Source organism: Pogona vitticeps, chromosome 4, assembly GCF_051106095.1.
Source record: "Pogona vitticeps strain Pit_001003342236 chromosome 4, PviZW2.1, whole genome shotgun sequence".
NCBI lineage: Eukaryota > Metazoa > Chordata > Lepidosauria > Squamata > Agamidae > Pogona > Pogona vitticeps.
The window spans coordinates 29,094,103-29,112,959 of NC_135786.1; the positions used below are offsets into that span (position 1 = coordinate 29,094,103).

At 45.9% G+C, this 18,857-nt stretch overlaps 1 protein-coding gene and 1 long non-coding RNA gene across 2 annotated transcripts; both read left to right on the top strand.

Annotated features, from left to right (window-relative positions):
• Nucleotides 1–279: 279 nt before the first annotated feature.
• On the top strand, nucleotides 280–6,090 carry SLC32A1 (solute carrier family 32 member 1). Its single transcript, XM_020798432.3, has 2 exons — nucleotides 280–865; nucleotides 3,996–6,090. The coding sequence occupies exons 1-2, from the start codon at nucleotides 488–490 to the stop codon at nucleotides 5,181–5,183; spliced, it is 1,566 nt and encodes a 521-aa protein (XP_020654091.3). The 5' UTR covers nucleotides 280–487; the 3' UTR covers nucleotides 5,184–6,090.
• Nucleotides 6,091–11,970: 5,880 nt separating this feature from the next.
• LOC144589138 (uncharacterized) lies at nucleotides 11,971–17,071 on the top strand. The gene is made up of 2 exons (XR_013545043.1): nucleotides 11,971–14,435; nucleotides 14,526–17,071. It is a non-coding gene; the product is annotated as an uncharacterized LOC144589138 (long non-coding RNA).
• Nucleotides 17,072–18,857: the final 1,786 nt, after the last annotated feature.

An 18,857-nucleotide genomic window follows, 5' to 3' on the forward strand; every position in this document is an offset into this window, starting at 1 on the left:
GGGCGTCCCAAGTACCTCTGGCCGCTGCCACTGACAACCCTCTCCGTTCATCCCCATCCTCTCGGGAGCCTATGCCCCAAGCAGAAGCCCAGAGGATCCCATGGAGGTGCCAGCCTGGAGGAGCCTCTAAGCGGTGTCATGGTCCAAGGGGCACTGCGGAGGCGAAGGTCCAGTTCCAAGCGAGAGTGGAGATAGCGCCCTGGTAATAAGCGCATCACCTGCCGCCGTCGGTGTGGGCGGCAGCCAAGCAGCCAAGGAGAAGAGCCCACCTCGCCCTGGGCGCAGAAGCCCATCTCCCTCCCCTCTTGCTTTCCGTGCTGCTCATCTTATTTTTGTTCCCCTCCCCAACCCCTCCTCGTTTTTTCCAGGCGTGTGGTAGGTCTTGGCAAGCCCTTCCTTACCCCTCACTCACCCTCACCTCCCCCACCCACCCACCCACCGGCACCCGCGTCCCTAGCCGAGCCAGGCAGCCGACGGCGCGGGCATCATGGCGACGCTCATCCGCAGCAAGATCTCCAACGTGGCCACCTCGGTTTCCAACAAGTCCTCGGCCAAAGTCAGCGGCATGTTCGCCCGCATGGGCTTCCAGGCGGCGACGGACGAAGAAGCGGTGGGCTTCGCGCACTGCGATGACCTGGACTACGAGCACCGGCAAGGGCTGCAGATGGACATCTTGAAATCCGAAGGGAGCGAGGAAGGGGGAGAGCCGCCCCTGGAAGGGGACATCCACTACCAGAGAGACGGCACCGGGCCCCTGCCTCCCTCCGCCTCCAAGGAACAAGACGTCTGCTCCGAGGTCTCCGGCCACGGGAAGCCCAGGATCACAGCCTGGGAAGCCGGCTGGAATGTCACCAACGCCATCCAGGTAAACCGTCCTAGCCGCCCAGCCACCCACCCATTCCCCTTTCTCCGCGATGGGATCCTGGCTCTTCGGAAGCCAAAGGCGGAGCTCTTGTTGCCGTCGACTTCCATAGTGCCAAGGTGCCCTCCTTGGCCATGGCTTGGGGGCCCATCCTGCTCAGCTACTTTCCAGCCCTATACAATCACATGGGGGGGGGGACGGATCCCACAACACCGATCCCTATACATGAAGAATAGGTGATAAATGTGTGTGGGCGATGGTGCATTCTTGGTGAGTTGCAGGCTTAAGAAACAGGCTGTGCTGTAATTGTATTTGCGCTCCACACTGAAGATTACTTTATCCAATTAACATCATTATTTCGTCCTTCCAGAGAGGATAGTTAAAGGAAATCAGCCAAAGCCTGGATTTCCCTTTCCTTCTCCCCTGATTCCCTCTCTGGCTCTCCCAAACCTCAAATCAGTTCAAGCTCGCATCTGAAGTGATGATCTTAATCCCTGTCATTCCTGTAGTCTGTCTCAAATCTGAATCGAGTCGAAAATATTTTTTTTTAAAAACAATTCCAGACGATCTCTCGTTCGTCTTAAGGCAAAGCCAAGAAGGGTCTTGTGACTCTTTAAAGACGAACACATTTGATTGGGCATTAGCTTCATGGACTGTATCCCACAAAACCATGTACAGTATCTTAAAATGTGTTAGTCTTCAAGGTGCCACTGGATTCTTTACCTATTTTGTCTCAACATTCCAACCTCTGTTATTGATGATAAGAAATTCGAAGTCCAGACATTATTCTGGATCATAAAAGGCTGTGGTCTTATATATGCTGCCTCCGAATTACACAACCACGCCACATCATCCCCCCTCCTTGATGAATTTGTTTTGATGGTACATAGCACCACGTCTGACGGGGTTCTGGAGATCAGTATGAACGAGGCAACAGATGGTCCAAACGGGAGACCCTGTTCCTTCCCCTAGGCGCTTGCCACTCTTTTTTCGTCATGTTCTGTTCATTCAGCTAGAGACACTGGATGGAGAAAAAAACAAACCACAGACAGCCCTCACCCACTTTCTTTTTCTCTTTCTCCTTTCTTTTCACTGACTTGGTAAACAAAATAACCTATAGGATTCAGCCCTCTGTACCTTTACCTGGGAGAAAAGCCCCACTAAACTCAATGGAATTTACTTCTTAGCAGACATGTATAGGATTGCAGTGTTAATGAGTGTAACTGGCAAAATCTGACTCTCCAATGAGCATCCTGGAGTTTAGAATATAATTATTCGAGAAAGTGCAGGTGGATAAAGAGAATTCCTTTTGCGAGATCCTAAACACATAACATCATGAAAATACATCCAGAAATACCTCTGCGTTTTTCTCTATGAATCAAACCTACTTTAGATCCGACAAGAAGGCAGTGATATTGATTTGCTCCTAATAAGCAAAGCACACTGCTTATATACCTCCCCATAGCTCTTAAAACACTCTCTGGGTGATTTGCAATTAGTTGTGCAGGTTATGCATTACTAATCTAAACTGTATTTCTGCATTTGTGATCAAAGTTTTTCGTTCATTGTTTAAGGTGGGGGGAATAGGAAACTCCCCGAGGGACTTCTTTACATTTGAGAACATGACCTTCAGATTTTTGCCAGTTAAGATAAAATGAAAAATGTGTTCTTATCTATAGTTCATCCCCACCCCAAGGGGTGGTGGTTCAGATATTTTCAGCAGTCTTTATTGGATTTCATACTCAGCTAAGCTTATACAAAAATATTATCTGCAAAGGTTCTGTTCTACTGAACATCAGTAACCATTTACAACAGAGTAGGCCCATTGAGAATGCCATGGGGCACATTTTGGAGAAGGTAGGCTTTTTACTGCACATGATCTTGTAATGAGACAATCCAGCTAGTGTACTGAGTTCACATCCCTTGAATTGGTTTGATATTTAAATTAAGTAGTCCAATTAGGTACATTTGCTTCCCCAACTCTCAAAAGATCACATTTACAATATAATCTTAAAAGCCAGCAAACCCCCACCATCACCTCTTTTGGCAGAATTGCAGGCTTGGGGGGGGTAGGTAATTATCCTTCAAATGATGATTTCTAGCAATTTGGAGAATCGAAACATTAGCAGCCTCTCCATAGTGTCCCAAGTACTGTAAAAATTAAAAGCATAGTGGGTCAGAAGATGAGATGCAAAAGAAACAGGAAATGAGACAGGATGGAAATAAAGATATTTGTCAGCTAACACAGATAAAAAAATCCCTACCATTTCATTAAAACATGCAGAATAATTTTGAGATATGCTGATTTTCCCATTTCCCTCTTAAGAAAACCAAACAAAATGGAGTCACATTTCAGTTAAAATATGGTGTTTTTTTCCATACCTAGCATGCATACTTTGATGTGAGTTCCATTGCATTTAATACTGCTTTATAATTGCATATCTTCAAGTGAATTCTGATTTATGGTGGCTCTTTCCAGGGTTTTCTACATAGAGAATCCTCAGAAGTGGATTAATATTTCCTTCTTCTGGGGGTGCCTTGAGACTGTGTAACTTGCCCAAGGCTATCCAGGCTGGCTCTTTCCCCAGGGGCACAATGGGGAATTGAACCACCAGCCTTTGACTCCACAGCAGATACGTAAACCACTGAGCTTTTAAATGTATTTAATACATTCAATGCAATGTATTTAATACATTTAATACACTGTCCATTAAATGTATTTATGACTATAGCAGCAAAGATTTGAAATGAGATGTTTATATTTTCTGAAAGCATTTAGTCTTTAAAAATAATTATATCCTTTCAATCACATATTTATTATATGATATACTATATTACACTAATTTTTATGCCAATTTAAAGTAGATTCTGTAGCTCTATTTTAGTTGCATAAGGATTTTACAGATGTATTAACTGCCTGTTTTTCAAGAGATTTTATATGCAGGAAAGTGAAGCATAAGCTTTCTCCTTGAGATTTGTATCTTAAAGCCTGGATTCCCCCACCCCCACCCCCAAATACATTGAATAGCAAAAACTAGATTCCTGCTGTCTGCTTTGGTGCATGTACTGGGAAAATCAGCTGTCGCTTGCTAAATAAAATGAGCAACCCGGTCTCCATTTTGTCTCTCTCTAGGGGATGTTTGTTCTTGGTCTGCCCTATGCTATACTTCATGGTGGATACCTAGGACTCTTTTTAATTATTTTTGCAGCAGTGGTTTGCTGCTATACTGGGAAAATCCTCATTGCCTGTCTCTATGAAGAGAATGAAGATGGGGAGATAGTCAGGGTGAGAGACTCCTATGTGGACATTGCAAATGCTTGCTGCGCTCCCAGGTTTCCCTCCCTTGGGGGCAGGATTGTGAATGTGGCTCAGATCATAGAGCTGGTCATGACCTGCATCCTCTATGTTGTGGTCAGTGGCAACCTAATGTACAACAGCTTCCCAAACTTGCCGGTCTCCCAGAAATCTTGGTCCATCATTGCAACAGCAGTGCTCCTGCCTTGTGCTTTCTTGAAGAACCTCAAGGCTGTCTCCAAGTTCAGCTTACTCTGCACCTTGGCTCATTTTGTGATCAACATTTTAGTAATTGCCTACTGCCTCTCCAGAGCCCGTGACTGGGCATGGGAAAAAGTCAAGTTTTACATTGATGTGAAGAAGTTCCCCATCTCCATTGGTATCATTGTCTTCAGCTACACCTCCCAGATCTTTCTGCCTTCCTTGGAAGGGAACATGCAGAACCCCAAGGAATTCCACTGCATGATGAACTGGACTCATATAGCTGCTTGCATCCTGAAGGGACTTTTTGCATTGGTAGCCTACCTGACGTGGGCTGATGACACCAAGGAAGTCATCACAGACAACTTGCCCTCCACTATTAGGGCTGTTGTTAACATTTTTTTGGTGGCCAAAGCCTTGCTCTCCTACCCATTGCCCTTCTTTGCAGCTGTGGAAGTCCTGGAGAGATCCCTCTTCCAAGATGGAAACAGGGCCTTCTTCCCCAATTGTTATGGTGGTGATGGGAGGCTCAAATCTTGGGGGCTCACTCTTAGATGTGCCCTAGTAGTTTTCACCTTGCTGATGGCCATTTATGTCCCCCATTTTGCCCTCTTGATGGGCCTCACAGGCAGCCTCACAGGGGCAGGCCTCTGTTTCCTCCTCCCTAGCCTCTTCCACCTCAAGCTGTTGTGGAGGAAGCTTTTGTGGCACCATGTTTTCTTTGATGTGGCTATTTTTGTAATAGGTGGTATATGCAGTGTGTCTGGGTTCATTCACTCTTTAGAAGGTCTCATCGAAGCTTTTAGAACCAATACAGAAGATTAAAGGATGGACTGAACTGGTTGCATTAGAGGGTGGGGGAGAGAAAGAAAGAGAATCACACAGAACATCTACATAGCTATGTGATGATGCATTCCACCCCCCCCCAAAAAAAGAGAAATGATATTATTTTAGTTAAGTTTAGTCCCCAACAAATTTTATCACAAAGTTTCCAAATCAAATGCTTATTGTGCAAATTTTTAAAATAAGTTAAATATATATTTTGTATTATTTAGATATTAATAGAGAGAAGATATTTAAAATATTTCTTTTTCATTCAGTAGTCTGAACTCTAATCTTTCTATGGGAAGTAAATTGCTCTATTTGGTAATTGTAAGAGGTTTCATGGTAATATTTTTGCAAACTGTATGCAATTCAGTCTCTCTATAACTCCCTATATACAGTATGTCAGTCCAACTGCTCAGTGTTACAGCGCTGGAGCATACAACCTGGTGAACCTTAAGTGGCCTAGATTGTATGAGCAACAAGCTAAAATGACTGTGAAGGCCAATGATGAGTCTAGCAAGCAGTAGTGTTTACACTGTATACTAAAACAACCACTAAAAACGGCTTAATACTTCCATACTAACTACACATCCAATATCAGAGCTTCCCACTTTAATTAAAAATCACTTGGTCTACAGATGAGACTAAGTTCCGTTCCAGATCAGGATGTTTTTTTTTAGTTCTAAATTACAACATCAGTGAGTAAATAGTTGGATTTGAAAAACATTATGGAGCAAAACACACACAAGAAAATCATTCTGTGCAACCACCAGATCTGTGGAGCTGTTTCAAATGTATGTGTGGTGTAATTGTGGTAAATAAGATGACAAATGTATATCAGAAAATTTATCTTTAACATATAATGTGGTACATAAATATATCAAACAATAAAGAGAAACCATAACAACTGTGGCTGGTATGGTTTGTTCCGGGGAAACACAATGCTAACACTTAAATAGCTCTCTGGTGTGTTCAAAACATTGCACACAGTCTCATTGCAACAATGCCCTAAGCCTATGCACGTATCTGGGAATACCTCTGAAAGAATGCAGTTTTATTGGAGTTTTATTCTGGGTAGACAGATATGGAATGACACAGGAAGGAAGGTCGGTGTTATTGCAAATACAAGGTAGAGGCTGAGAAGCCAGTTGTTGAAGTCATACCTGTTGTGAGTTCACAGAAATGCTGGTGACTTATTAGTTTACACACAGCAAAGCCCAATAAATAATTAACTGCATTTATAATTCTTCCTTTCTCCAGCAAGCCTGGAGTGATGTATAAGGCTTCCCCCCCTCATCCCCACAACAGCCCTGTGAGAAAGGCCAGGGTTGGGAGACTTTGGCTGGCTCAAGGCCATCCAGTATGTTTTATGCCTGAGTAGGCATTTGAATCCATGTCTCCTGGGCCACAGCCCAACACTTAAGCACTACATCACATTCAGAGGTGCACCCCATTGATTTCAGTCAGACCTACTCCTTTATATCTGTGAAGATTCTCAGTCATCCAGGTGAGTTTATCTGGAAGTTGAGTCAGGGCAACTAGAATCCTTTCTTATTAAGTTGAAATGTTTTGCTACTTATCCAAGTAGCTTCTTCAGTACCTACTCCTTTGTGTGTGGGCACAAGATTATAGCCCCAGTCTCTTATCTAGTCCTTAACAGTAGTACCTGTCTAAGAAACCTTCTGGCCCTTCAGATCTTTTGGACTTCAACTCTCCAGTGCATGAGGAAAAGCATTTATCCAAGCTTTGGCTTGGCCATCTTCTAGCTGTTCGTCACCGATGTCTACGTTTTCAACCCCACAAGTCATTCTTCGATTTTTACACTCACTTAATTTATTTATTTTTTTACTATTTCTACTGTGTATATCTTTTTCACAGCCTTGCCTCATCACAGCAGTGTGAAGGAGGTATCTAGTATTCTCATTTTACAGATGAGAAGCCAAAGCTGAAAGGGAATGTGCTATTTTGGGAATCCAAACTCATGTCTGCCAGGTCTAAGAAACGAAAAGACGCATAAGAACCATCCTGTTGAAGAGCTATTTCTGGACTGTATCACTGCGGATGACAGGTAAGGGAAACACAGGATTGACTTTTCCTCTCAGTAACTACGCTCTGTCTTCAGGGTAAGCTAACGTGTTCAGAGAAAAAGTGAAAAATCTGGTGTTCTTTCTGAAATGTTAGGCTGTATATTTTTAAAAGACGTGGCTGGTTTTGTTTTGGCTTGGCTTCCCTTTCCCCACAGTTAAGTCTTGCAAGTACACCTGCTAGTTCGGAATACTCTTAATAAAATTCTCTTTTGTTGTATAATAAAGACCTAAAATGAGATGCCAAAAGACATAGTCATTCAGATGTTTTCATGTTTGCATTTTCTTACTGACTTTCTTATCCAGTTTCTCTGACATCAGATGTGCATATAAATATAGGAAAAATCAAAGGAATTCATTTTGAGGCCTGAATTTTCATGGGGCTGGAGTCCAACTCAATTTTCAGTTTGGTGTTTGAGTTGGCCAATTTATGGATTGTAAGATTAATTATAGCTGTTGGTGATAAGATGATGTTTAACAAAGAGATTCGTTTTCATGAATTCAAATATGAACATTTTCCTGAAATACTGATGTAATACTGGCTTCATGTAAATTTCAAACTCTTCCATCTGTTGAGAAATGGGGGGTGGTGATTAGTCATTTTTTTCAGGTTGATTTATAAAGTGAAGGGATCTCAAAACATAAATGCCATGATAAAATAGAAACAAAATTGTCAGGGGCATCTACTAAAGATGACATGCATGTTTGATAGGTCCTGGGTATTGTAGCCTACCTACAGGACCTTGAAGGTGGGATTTTAAAAAAAAATACAACAAATTGCAAGTCCAACTCAATGCCATCCAAGTATGATGGAAAGACTGCATTGCAATGACATGTACAAAAAAATAAAAAGAAATTTGTTTTCAGATGTAGCATAATGGAGTTATAACTGAAGTGCAGTCTTGCTGAAAACAATTAAGAGAAGGAAAGGCTGCTCCTATTCCTTCAGTCATCTTGTCAGTTTGCAATCCTACACACCAGCCTTCTCCAAGTCAGTGCCTTGGGAGGGGGAGATGACCTGGTGGGGGCTGAAGTATGGCTCAGCTAGAGTAACCCTGGTTGGAGAATGCTGCTATTGGTCCCTACCTTTGTTTTGTGAGTAAGTACCATTGAACACAATGGAGTTTATTTCACAGGATGGATACATAGGGGTGCCCTATTGTGATCTTCCACTAATTTTACAAGCCACTTGAATAAGTGGTTTTAACTTTAATTTGCATTTAACAGAATTTCAAACAGCAACCCCTAGTGGGCAACTAGATGCTGCCCACTGCTGCAAAATAGACATAAGAGTTCCAGCGTATTGAATGTTTGTGCAATCATGGTTTAATAGATTATATGGCCATGGCAGACCATTGGCCAAATGGTAGCCACTTCACTTCCCCAAAATTTTAGAAAGATTGCTCTTAGCCTGGTTCCAGCTGGCTAAGCATTGTGCACTGTAAGAGGCTTGGCATGTGATGATGACAACAATGTATGTGTTCACTTTTACTTGGGTAATTTGGTGGAGCTTAGTGGTTACAACTTTGGGTCCCCAGATGTTCTTGGACTGCAACTCCCGGAAATCCTAGCCAGCACAGCTAGTGGTGAAGGCTTCAGGGAGTTATCCTCCATGAACATTTGGGGACACCAGGTTGGGAACCACTGGGTAAGAGGGATGGATAGGACTCAGTTGGCTTAGATTCGAACCCTTGCTCAGCCATGGAAACTCAGTGGGAGGGTATGAGGGTAGCACCTGTAAAGCCACTCCTTAAACACCTGACTTACCTTGAAAGTCCTGTTAAATCGCTTTTGACTTGACAAGCACATAATAACATTAACCACAGAATTTTTAAAACTTCTTATTTTACTTTCCATGCCTCTCCTACCAAAAGAACCTACCTCAAATACTGCTATCTAATTATGTACTACAGTAGCTTCCCGCAGTACTAAAAGTTAACTCTTACAAACAAGGTAAGAATGTGCAGTAGTTTGGAGGCTCCAGGCAATTATTTTCTCCGGTCTGGAAGAAGATTAGAAATACTGCCTGCTAGTCTGTTTAAAATAAAATAACGCTGCAGTTCTGTATCTACTTATCTGGGACGAAGTCTCACCAGGACCTGCTCCTCAGTAGGTAAGTAAGAATTGCCTGTTAAATAGTGATGCAATAGGGTCCGCATGTTACTGATACCTGAAGATAATGATGTGTATGGATGGATCTATACAACCGTATACCATACTCTATAATATACTGGAGTGTGTGAATAGGGTGTTACGATGTATTATCTTGGGAATGACGAACATACTTTATGCGTGCAAGGAAGGGGGTTCTTTCCTATGAACACCGACACCGCAATGACGTCCTTGAAATAACCACCCACCGAAGACAATAAGACTTACTTCCAAGTAAACAACCAGTGGATCGTGTACCAGGTGATCCCTCGTTGACTGAAATTCCGTGGAGTGTTTCCTGCCTGTTTTGGGATGTGTGCATGTTTTTTTAACTTCCCCATGTTTTATTTCATTCACGTAGCTTTTACAGTCCCATTAAATGGTCGATCTTCTGTCTGCCTCTGACGTCACACGATGTGACCCGCGCAATTACACTCAATTAAACTGTTCACCGGGCCTCCGCCCATGACTATCATCACCGCAGTCGTTCGCAACACCTTTTCTTCCGGAACGTGACGACTCCAAAAAGCAAACTAATGTGAGCGTTGACCTTGTTCTGGTTCCTGAAAAGGACAGCCAACTTTTTACTTCCTAACAGGCAGACATCTTGCAAATAAACCTGATATGAAACAGTGCAGTATTTAGGAGCAGATAGTGGCAGGGCATTTTAAAAGAGGTTAAGCACAGTCGAAACTGCCTTCAGGGCGAAATAGGAAACATTAGGCTGCCCTCTCATGACATCCAAAGCCTAAGGTTTTGCATGTCATGAAAGGGCAGCCTATTGTTACTTATTCACTTTGCCGTTCTTGTACTTTTACTGGCTGGGAAGGGGGATGTAAGGTGCCCAAAATAACTATCTTGCCTTTAGTAGGATCCAGCTGTCCAGGGCCGGACTGGGACCAAAAATCGGCCCTGGCATTTAGAGCACACAGGCCCACCGGCTGTGGGGACACAGGCCCACCTGGCTTTGGGCCAGGATTGGCCCTATGGACCCCTGAAATGCATCGGGGGGATTTTGAGCGAGGTGCTCTCGCCATCAGCCTGGCCTACCTCACAGGGCTGTAGGGAGGAGGATAAAACTTGGGAGGGAGCCGAGGATATGAACGAAACGAATAAACAGAACCTCCCTGTGCAAGAGGAGTGTATCTTTTCTGCCGCAGCGCATCCTAAGGAGCAGGATAAGAAGGCAACTCGTATCTAAAGCGGGGTTGTGACATTCTCAGGGGACGGTGAAACAAAGACAGCGTAGCCCAGCTCTGATGAGGAAATTTTCACTTAAAAAAAAAAACTGGCCAGGAAAGTTGATCTTCCCGGGACCGGGTCAGGATCCCTCCGGTCGAGGCTGGGCTTGCCGACAAAACTTCAGCCCGGCCTCGTCAGAGGGGCTTTCCTGGGAGGCAGCATGGCCACCCCTGCCGGGGAGGAGAGGCTTTCTCGGCTTCCAGTTTCCGATCAGCCCTCCTCACCTCTTCCAGTCTCCCCCTCCGCTCTCTTCCCCGTCCTCGCCCCTTTCCTCCTCCTCCTCCCCTCTCCAGGCCCCCCCGGCTTTCCCTCCTCACCCGCCCGCCCGCCCGGGGAAGGCCGGCCGAGGCGCCCGCTCCCTTTCCCATCCCCCAGCGGCCCACTTCCCTTTGGAGAGGCCAAGGGCGCCCGGCGAAGGCGACGCGCCCGGGCACCGTGCGCTCTCGGCCACCTGGGCGCCCAGGCAGCGGGCCTGGCCGGGCCAGGGCGGGTGGGCGGTGGGGGAGGATCTGAGGCGAGGCTGCCTCCTCCTCCTCCTCCTGTCGCCGCTCCCGCTCCGCCCTCCGGCCCTCCCCGGCCCCGGCACGCCAGGGCGAGGAAGCGAGCGAGCGAGCGGGGCAGGGGATGCGCCGGCCAGACCCTCCGCCCGGCCACCAGTACCAGCCGCGGCCCGAGAGCAGCCGGCGGGCAGGCAGGGCCGGGAAGCTGCGGCGTCTCGGCTGCCCGCGCTAGCCTCGAACAAAGCGCGCCGCCGCCGCCAGCTCCGCAGGCGCGGGAGGGAGGCGGAGCGGCCGCGTCCCCATGGCCACTGCCTCCACCACCCGGAGCCTGCCTTCGCCGCCACGCTGGGAGCCGGGCCTCAGCATTGCCCCCCCCTCGGGCGCGGGTGCGCTCTTGGGCCGGGCAGGGAGGTTGGGGGGACGCCCCAGCTGGAGGGGGCGGGAGGAGGAGGAAGGAGGAGGAAGCGGAGGAGGCAAGGCAAGGCAAGGCAAGGGGGCGGGGAGGGAAGGCTCCCTTTCGCTCTCTCGCTCGTTTGCTCTCTTTTGGGGAGGGGGGCTCAGCCTGGCCCTGCACTGAGGCAGGAACCGGCCCTTCTGACCATCGGCCGTTCTGGCATTTGCCAGAATTGCCAGATGGCCAGTCCGGCCCTGCAGCTGTCTCTGAGTGACTTGTGCAAGGTGATGGTTACGGCTGTGCCTCGGGCGGCGATTTCTCTTGGGCCGACACTGACTGCCATCGGGTCCCCGAAGTTAGGCTTGCCTTCTGAACCTGTCCTCGGGACCATCCGTGGGGAGAAAATTACTTGCAAATGTGGTCAAGTTGCATCCTCAGCATTAGAGGAACGAAATTTGTCCTGATTTATCCCGAGAGTAATTTCTGAAGCGCAGAGATTTGTTTTGAACTAACCAAAGCCAAGGGCGCGCGTGCGCGTGCGTGCGTGCGTGTGTGTGTGTGTGTGTGTCTTTAACAGTGTCGTTAACACGGAATAATCTTCCTATTGATCTTCCGGACAGATTTAATTCCGAGCTCTCTTTGAATTAAGCGGGGATGTTGCTTCTTTGAGATCTTCTTCAGAGGAAGGCTAGCCAGCGTGTGTTGTGCTGGGCGGGGGTACGTCCTGGGCACAATTCAAATCCTACCAAGCAGCAGTGAACGACCGATAAAGGCTTTTTAAAATCTCAGACGATGGCGTTCCAGGTCAGTTTGACACGGACACGAGGCGACAGTTATTAGAGAAAGGCTTTTTTAAAATAGAAAAACAATTCGAATAATCTAAAATTAAAACCGCCGCTTAGGCGAATAATTTATGGTATGCGAAGCCATCCCTCCTCGATTCGAATCTCCCCCTTTTCCGGGTGTACTCGTGCGTGCATTCGAAAAATCGTCAAAATCGGTTGCTCTAATTACAGGTTATTTTATTATTTTTTTTCCCTCGCCGATAACTCTGCAATGCAGAAGAGGACGGAGAGAGACGGAGGAGGAGACGCCGTTGAATTCGCCAATAGGAAACGGTGGTTCGCGGCACAGGGCGCCGGAGGGAGGGGGACAGACGTGTTAAAAAAAAGAGAGAGTGAAAACTGCAGAACCGGAGGCATGGAAATTCACGGGCTAAATAAAAAGGGCATCAGCACCACTTTCCGTCCTCAAAGTACACCCTCCATGTCTAAGCCGAAACGATAGCCAAGGTGGTTGCTTTCACAGGACAAAGTCATAGGGCTTTAATCTTAATGTGCACGTGGGTGGTCCGAAGCCGGTGGACTAAACATAAGAACCTGCGGGCGAGAGGATATTTTCGGAAAATTACTGATTTTTTGCCAATTCTGGAAGCAAATTAGCAGCCACTAGTAATTGTACTTTGGAAAGGAATGACTCAAGTCGCTGGAATAAGTATGGGAAGGCGGAGGACCTAATCTGGCTTCCAATTCTTTGAACATGATTACATGGTGCTATTATATAATGATATTTATTATACGGTGCGTGATTCGTTCATATAACACCACCACTAACTTATTATTTTTTAGCGTGCGATGAGTGGGTGGACCAAAGGGTCAAACCTCATGTTTAGGAGTCAAGCCCTGAGAATTTGCGGATGACACGAGGCCTTTGCAAAATTACTGATATTTGAATTTCGGAAAGAAAAAAAAATAAGAATAATTACCACGGCTAGTACATTCCACTTCCTGTATCTGAATTTCAAAGCTAACTAATCCTCCCCGCTTCCCCACCACCTAAGATCCAGACCTAGGAAGGCATAAAGCAACCTTGACAAACGTCCCACTGCCTTGTTATTTTGCATTTGTTCCTTCTTTATCCGGCGCAGCAGGGCAGCCGTGCGGTCTCCTTCCTCTTACACGCAGAGAGAAACGTGAACGCGTTTCTAGGCCAGAGGTTTTCTCTTGCCTCTCTCTACCTTCCGACTAGCCCTCGGGGGGCTCAGAGACTGATGTAAGGAAGAGCGACCTTTTTAAGCCATTCCAAGGGCAAAAGGGCAGAACCCGAAAACATGACCCGATTTTTTAGCTTAAAGCTCTTCCGATCTGTAACTAAGCCTTCGGAGAGCGTGTCAACCTGTCAGAATGAGCCTGATGGATGGGGTCCTTTCTGGCGAACTTAAGCAGGACTCTCTTGGCAAACCTGTTTGGACCCCTGTCTTAAAGCCTCTTTATAGTCTCATCTATAGATTTTTTTTTGACGCTCGGAGCGAGTCCGTAAGAGATTTTTGGGAACACTGATTAGAAGGAGGACCTGCAACGCGAGAATTGTGTATACATTGGGTAGGAATCCAAATGTAATCAGGTTTAAAGAAGATCTTGTGCAATGAATGGGGTAGGTTAGTTTTGAATAACGTTCAATGGAAGATTAAATCTGTCTGGGATCTAGAAATAACCATTGAGGTTTGTAGAGCAGGGAAAACGCCCCATCAAATACAGAACCCCCTGGCATCTGGTACCTACAGAACGTACTCTTCAGAACAATACAAAGAACCCCGTTGGTGTTCCGCCACCTTACTTACCGAGTGGAATTTGTTAGATGCTACCTCAGGGGAAAGACCCGAGGCCGCATTTTTATATCCCCAGATCTAGAATCCTGGAATAAATGTAAGCAGGCAGGCTTTGACCGGAAGTAATTCGTTTTCGCTCTCAACAGAAACTTACTATGATTCTTACAACAGCAGCCTTGCAAGGTCGGTTGTTATTCTTTTCTCCACACTGCAAGGGAAAGGCGCCTTAAGGACACCCGATCAATTCCGAGCAACGGCGTGAGTAAATTCAGGGTAGGAAGAAACCTTTTGAATGGCACAGAGTTCTGTTTCCCGCCTGTTCAGCGGTGCTTGGTGTAACTCAAAAGCTTGCTATCTTACCAGTGCAGGGTCTTCAGAGAAATTCTAGACCTCGAAAGATCAACGTTATGCAATGAACCATAGAATTCAATGGAGACAAATCCTATTGAAACCGGTGGGTCATTTCTAAGAGAACAAAGGTAGGCATGCATTGATAACTCTCTGTATTCCTAATTCAGCTTTTTTGTTGGGGGAGTGTTTCAAGGAAGGACATCGAAAGGTCATTTCCCCAGGATATCAGGACTAGGGAAGAAAACCGGGCCAAGGAAAGGGTGGAAGTTTACGATAGTTGTGCATAGGGTGTGTGTGTATACGTTAATTTTAAACCCTCCTGTTTAATTTCCCAGTAACTTCTGCATCTTTGGAAGCCTCTCTGCCGGGAGACCTTCAACGGCGGAGTCGGCGCATGCGCAGTGAAGGCGCAGGCGTCCCGATCCTCCCGTCGCATCCGAGGCAGCATCGCGAAACTGGCCTGATGGAAAATCACCAGCTGTCCTGCTGCGGCACCAACAGTTAATACTGGAAACCCCTGCAATAACCATTTTGACGCTTAGGTGGAGCTGCTGAGCAATCGGAGTCGAAAACTCTTTCCGTGGCCTTGCTTTGCGGCCTCTGTGGGTCGTTTTTTCCTTTCAGGCGAGCCCCTGCCCGTTGCCATCTCCCCCTTCATTTTCTTGGAAGTAAAAAATAAAGCCCAGAATGCCTAAATCTTAGAGTTTGTCGGGCATGGAGAAGAATCAAACACAACACCACGTATATTTGGACTATAATTTTCTGAATTCTGTCATCTACTATTGCTACTACAAGCTCTGTTTTGCATACATTTTACATACATCTCCACACGTAGCCTTAACCCTACAGAGAATCCATCATCCAGACATCTGTGGCAATTCACATCAACAAAATGGTTTAGCATTCTTCCGAACGGCTGGATAGCTTAGTGGCTCAGGTATCTGGCTGGAAGTTGGGAGGTCATTGCTCCCACTGTGCCTCCTTGCCAGGGACTGGACGCGCCATGATCCGGAGGGTCCCTAACAGCTCTGCGGTTCTAAAATAGTGATAATGATAATTATTTTCCCACCAGGACTTTTGTAAGGCCAATGGGTCTGAATTGCACTTGAGGACTAAGCCATAACAGAATACTTTGCATTATAATAGGGACATCTTACAACAATATGTAATTCCTGGGAAAATTATTCTCCCAGTTCCCACCATGCTAGCTAGTGTGAAGATTTCAGCGGAGCCCAATTCCTTCATAAGGTTTTGGTTCCTCAGAGCAACAGAGTCAAGAGAGGAGCTTTGACCCACAGATAGTTCTTAGGCTTTCAGACCTCCAGATTTTTCTTGTGGCCCCAAGCGGAAGAAGAGCTGGGACAGATGCTGCACACTATGCAGTGGAGGCTGGTCCATTAGAACAAATGGGGCGTGGGCCCACCCTGGACTCAGGATACCCCTCAGTTAACCCATTCCTGCCTTCTCCCTTACAGAGGGTCAGAGGCCTGATGAACTCCCAGCTCTACCATTCTACCATTCTACCATTCTCTCTCTCTCTCTCTCTCTCTCTCTGTGTGTGTGTGTGTGTGTGTGCGTGCGTGTGAGTGTGTGTGTGAGAGAGAATGCGAAAGAGAGGGAGAGAGAAGAGAGAATGCAAGCAGGAGAGTGAGTATGAGTTAACTGTTCAATTGCTCAGCATTAAAACCAGACACCCAGGGAAGCAGCAAAAGGCATGAGCATTTGTGATTTGAGAGCAAGGTGGACTCATTTTGTTAGCTTCCCAGCTGACCTGTGGAGTGAATTGCGAATGCCTCCCTTCCTCTGTGTATCTCTGAATACTTCTCTACCTGCTTCTCTTTCTTTCACTTTCTGAATAATATCCACATTATGGATGATGATGATGCCATATTTCTCCCAACAAGGGACCCAAAGCAGCTCACAACATGAAAATTCACACAATTTGAAAACACAATAAATTAAATATTAAAAGATGAATTAAAGAATATACAATTTAAAATACAATTGGAAGATTAAAACATGAAAATATGCAAAAGATTAAAATTATCTGCTAAAATGGGGTTCAGGAATTCAATTATAATGGTTAAAAGCCTGCCTGAAGATATGGGTGTTTAGCATTTTTTTCGGAAGGATAAAAGGCAAGGGGCCATCCTGATCTCCCAAGGGAAAGTGTTCCATAGCCTGGGAGCTGCCACAGAGAAGGCCCTCTCCCTCCCGTGTCCCCACCAGCTGTGCTTGTGCTGGCAATGGGACCGAAAGAAGGGCCTCCTCTGCTGATCTTAATCGACGAGAAGGCGCATATGGGGAGATACAGTCCTTTTACCCTTTACTTTGCTCTCTATCCACCACTGGCTACTGTGTCTTCTGCTCCACCAACCACCATGGGCACCAGCCGCCATTGTTGTGGGGTGTGTGTGTGTATGCATGCTGATCCCTCATATAATTCTTTCAAGTTTATCTTGTCCTTGAGTGAGTATGTGACTCATCCATGTCATGCCACTGGATGGCACCCGTCTCAGATCAAAAGGAGAGGTGTAATGAGAGCTGATGTGTGACAAGAGTGTGTTGCTGTACCTGAAGAAACCTCCCATGATGCCAAGTGGGGGCAGGAAAATTCTTCACTCATGTAGATCATAGATGGGCAACTGTGGCATTCCAGATGTTTTTGTCTCCTAAGAGCCAGCAAAGCCAATGTTGAAGAATGATGGGAGTTGTGCTTCAGTGTTAAAAGGAAGAATTTTTTGTACTAGTAACTGTGGTATGGACAAACCCATGTATTCCTCTGTGGAGAATGCCAGCATTATGTATTGAGTCTTTGATGCATCATCTCAGGCATCCAAAAGAAAATGACTAGATATAATCTCTTCTCTCTCTGAAGATGCTGGCCACAGAGACTGGCGAAACGTTAGGAAGAACAACCTTCAGAACACAGCCAAAGAGCCCAGAATTACTGCACCTTGTTTTGACAAAGCAAGCATTTCAGCTCCACACTCTAGAATCACATCTGTTGCAAGGGCTGAAATTTATAAGGCAGAATTGCAGGCATCACTGCTGATGAAAAGCAACAACAACATGAGGGTCACCCTCCTTTTGGCTCTGTGAACAATGAGTGATGGTCTTTAGAGTAGAGGTAGGAATCTCTTACAGCTGTGAAGGACACATTTTTGGCCTCTGAGTCCCTCTGAAGGTCACATGGACTGCCAACATTGGGGGGGGGGATACACAGGATTAAACCATAAGTGACTTGAAGTTTATGTCCAGTCTAAAAAATATTCGTTAAAAATAAATAGTACTGGGGGTTCTGGAAACTTATTTAAAAGGGGTCCGGAGGCTTCCAAATGGTGCAATTCTCTCTCTCTCTCTGTGTACAATTGATTGGACTGGCTCTGTTCTTCAGTAGGTTGAGACAACCAGCGCAGGCTGTAGTAGGTACAGGGGCAAGCTGTCTCCCAGCTGTTCCTCTAAGTCCCTGTCCATGCCCTTGTTTTAGAGGGCAGACCTATATGCACCACAAGGCTTGTCTCACAAACTAATCCATTGTCCTCAGGTGATGTGTTTGGATACCAGAGCCAGTGAATTAGAATGGAGAGAATGTCAGACTAAGACTCAGGAGATCAGAGTTCAAACCTTTGCTTGGCCTTAGAAACCCACTGGAGGGGTGCTGATGGCAAACTGCTGCCTGAGCATCTCACATACCTTCAAATCCTGACTAGGGTTGCCATAAATTGGAAGCCACTTGATGGCAGGGATCAGGACTTGAGTCACAGGACTTGCTGTCAAGTTGGACTTGAGCCACACCGGTGACTTGATTCAGAATTAACTCAAGACTTGGAATCTACCCACCCTTCCCTTTTTTTTTTCTGGGGCAAACCCCTTGTTTTTAATAGGAACTCTGACTTGGGGCTTGGGACTCAGGACTTGGTAGCAAAGACTCAGACTTGGGACTCAGACCCAAAGAGTTGCCGACATTCCTGCTTGATGCAAGTAATGAGAACAACACTAATTCAAGCTCACGAGACAAAACTGACAGGCGCAAGTCGAAGAAGAGCAACTGGCATTGCCTTCCAGGGAGTTATGTGACTGCCTTCAGAAGATTACAAAGACAGCAGGTTGTGTCATGCCATATGACCCCTGGTTTGCTCACGTGAGCCTGTTGCCTATTCTGCACCCTACCGAACAGGAACAGCTCAACATTAACTTAAAACAGGAAGTTTCCATGTTCTTGGCATGTCTTTTTCTACAGTGCCATCTTATGGTCATATCAAAGAGTGCAAGCTTTAAGCATCTGAATACAGTATTACAATTGTTTCATTTTATCAGGGATGCGAATTATCTTAAATCTCC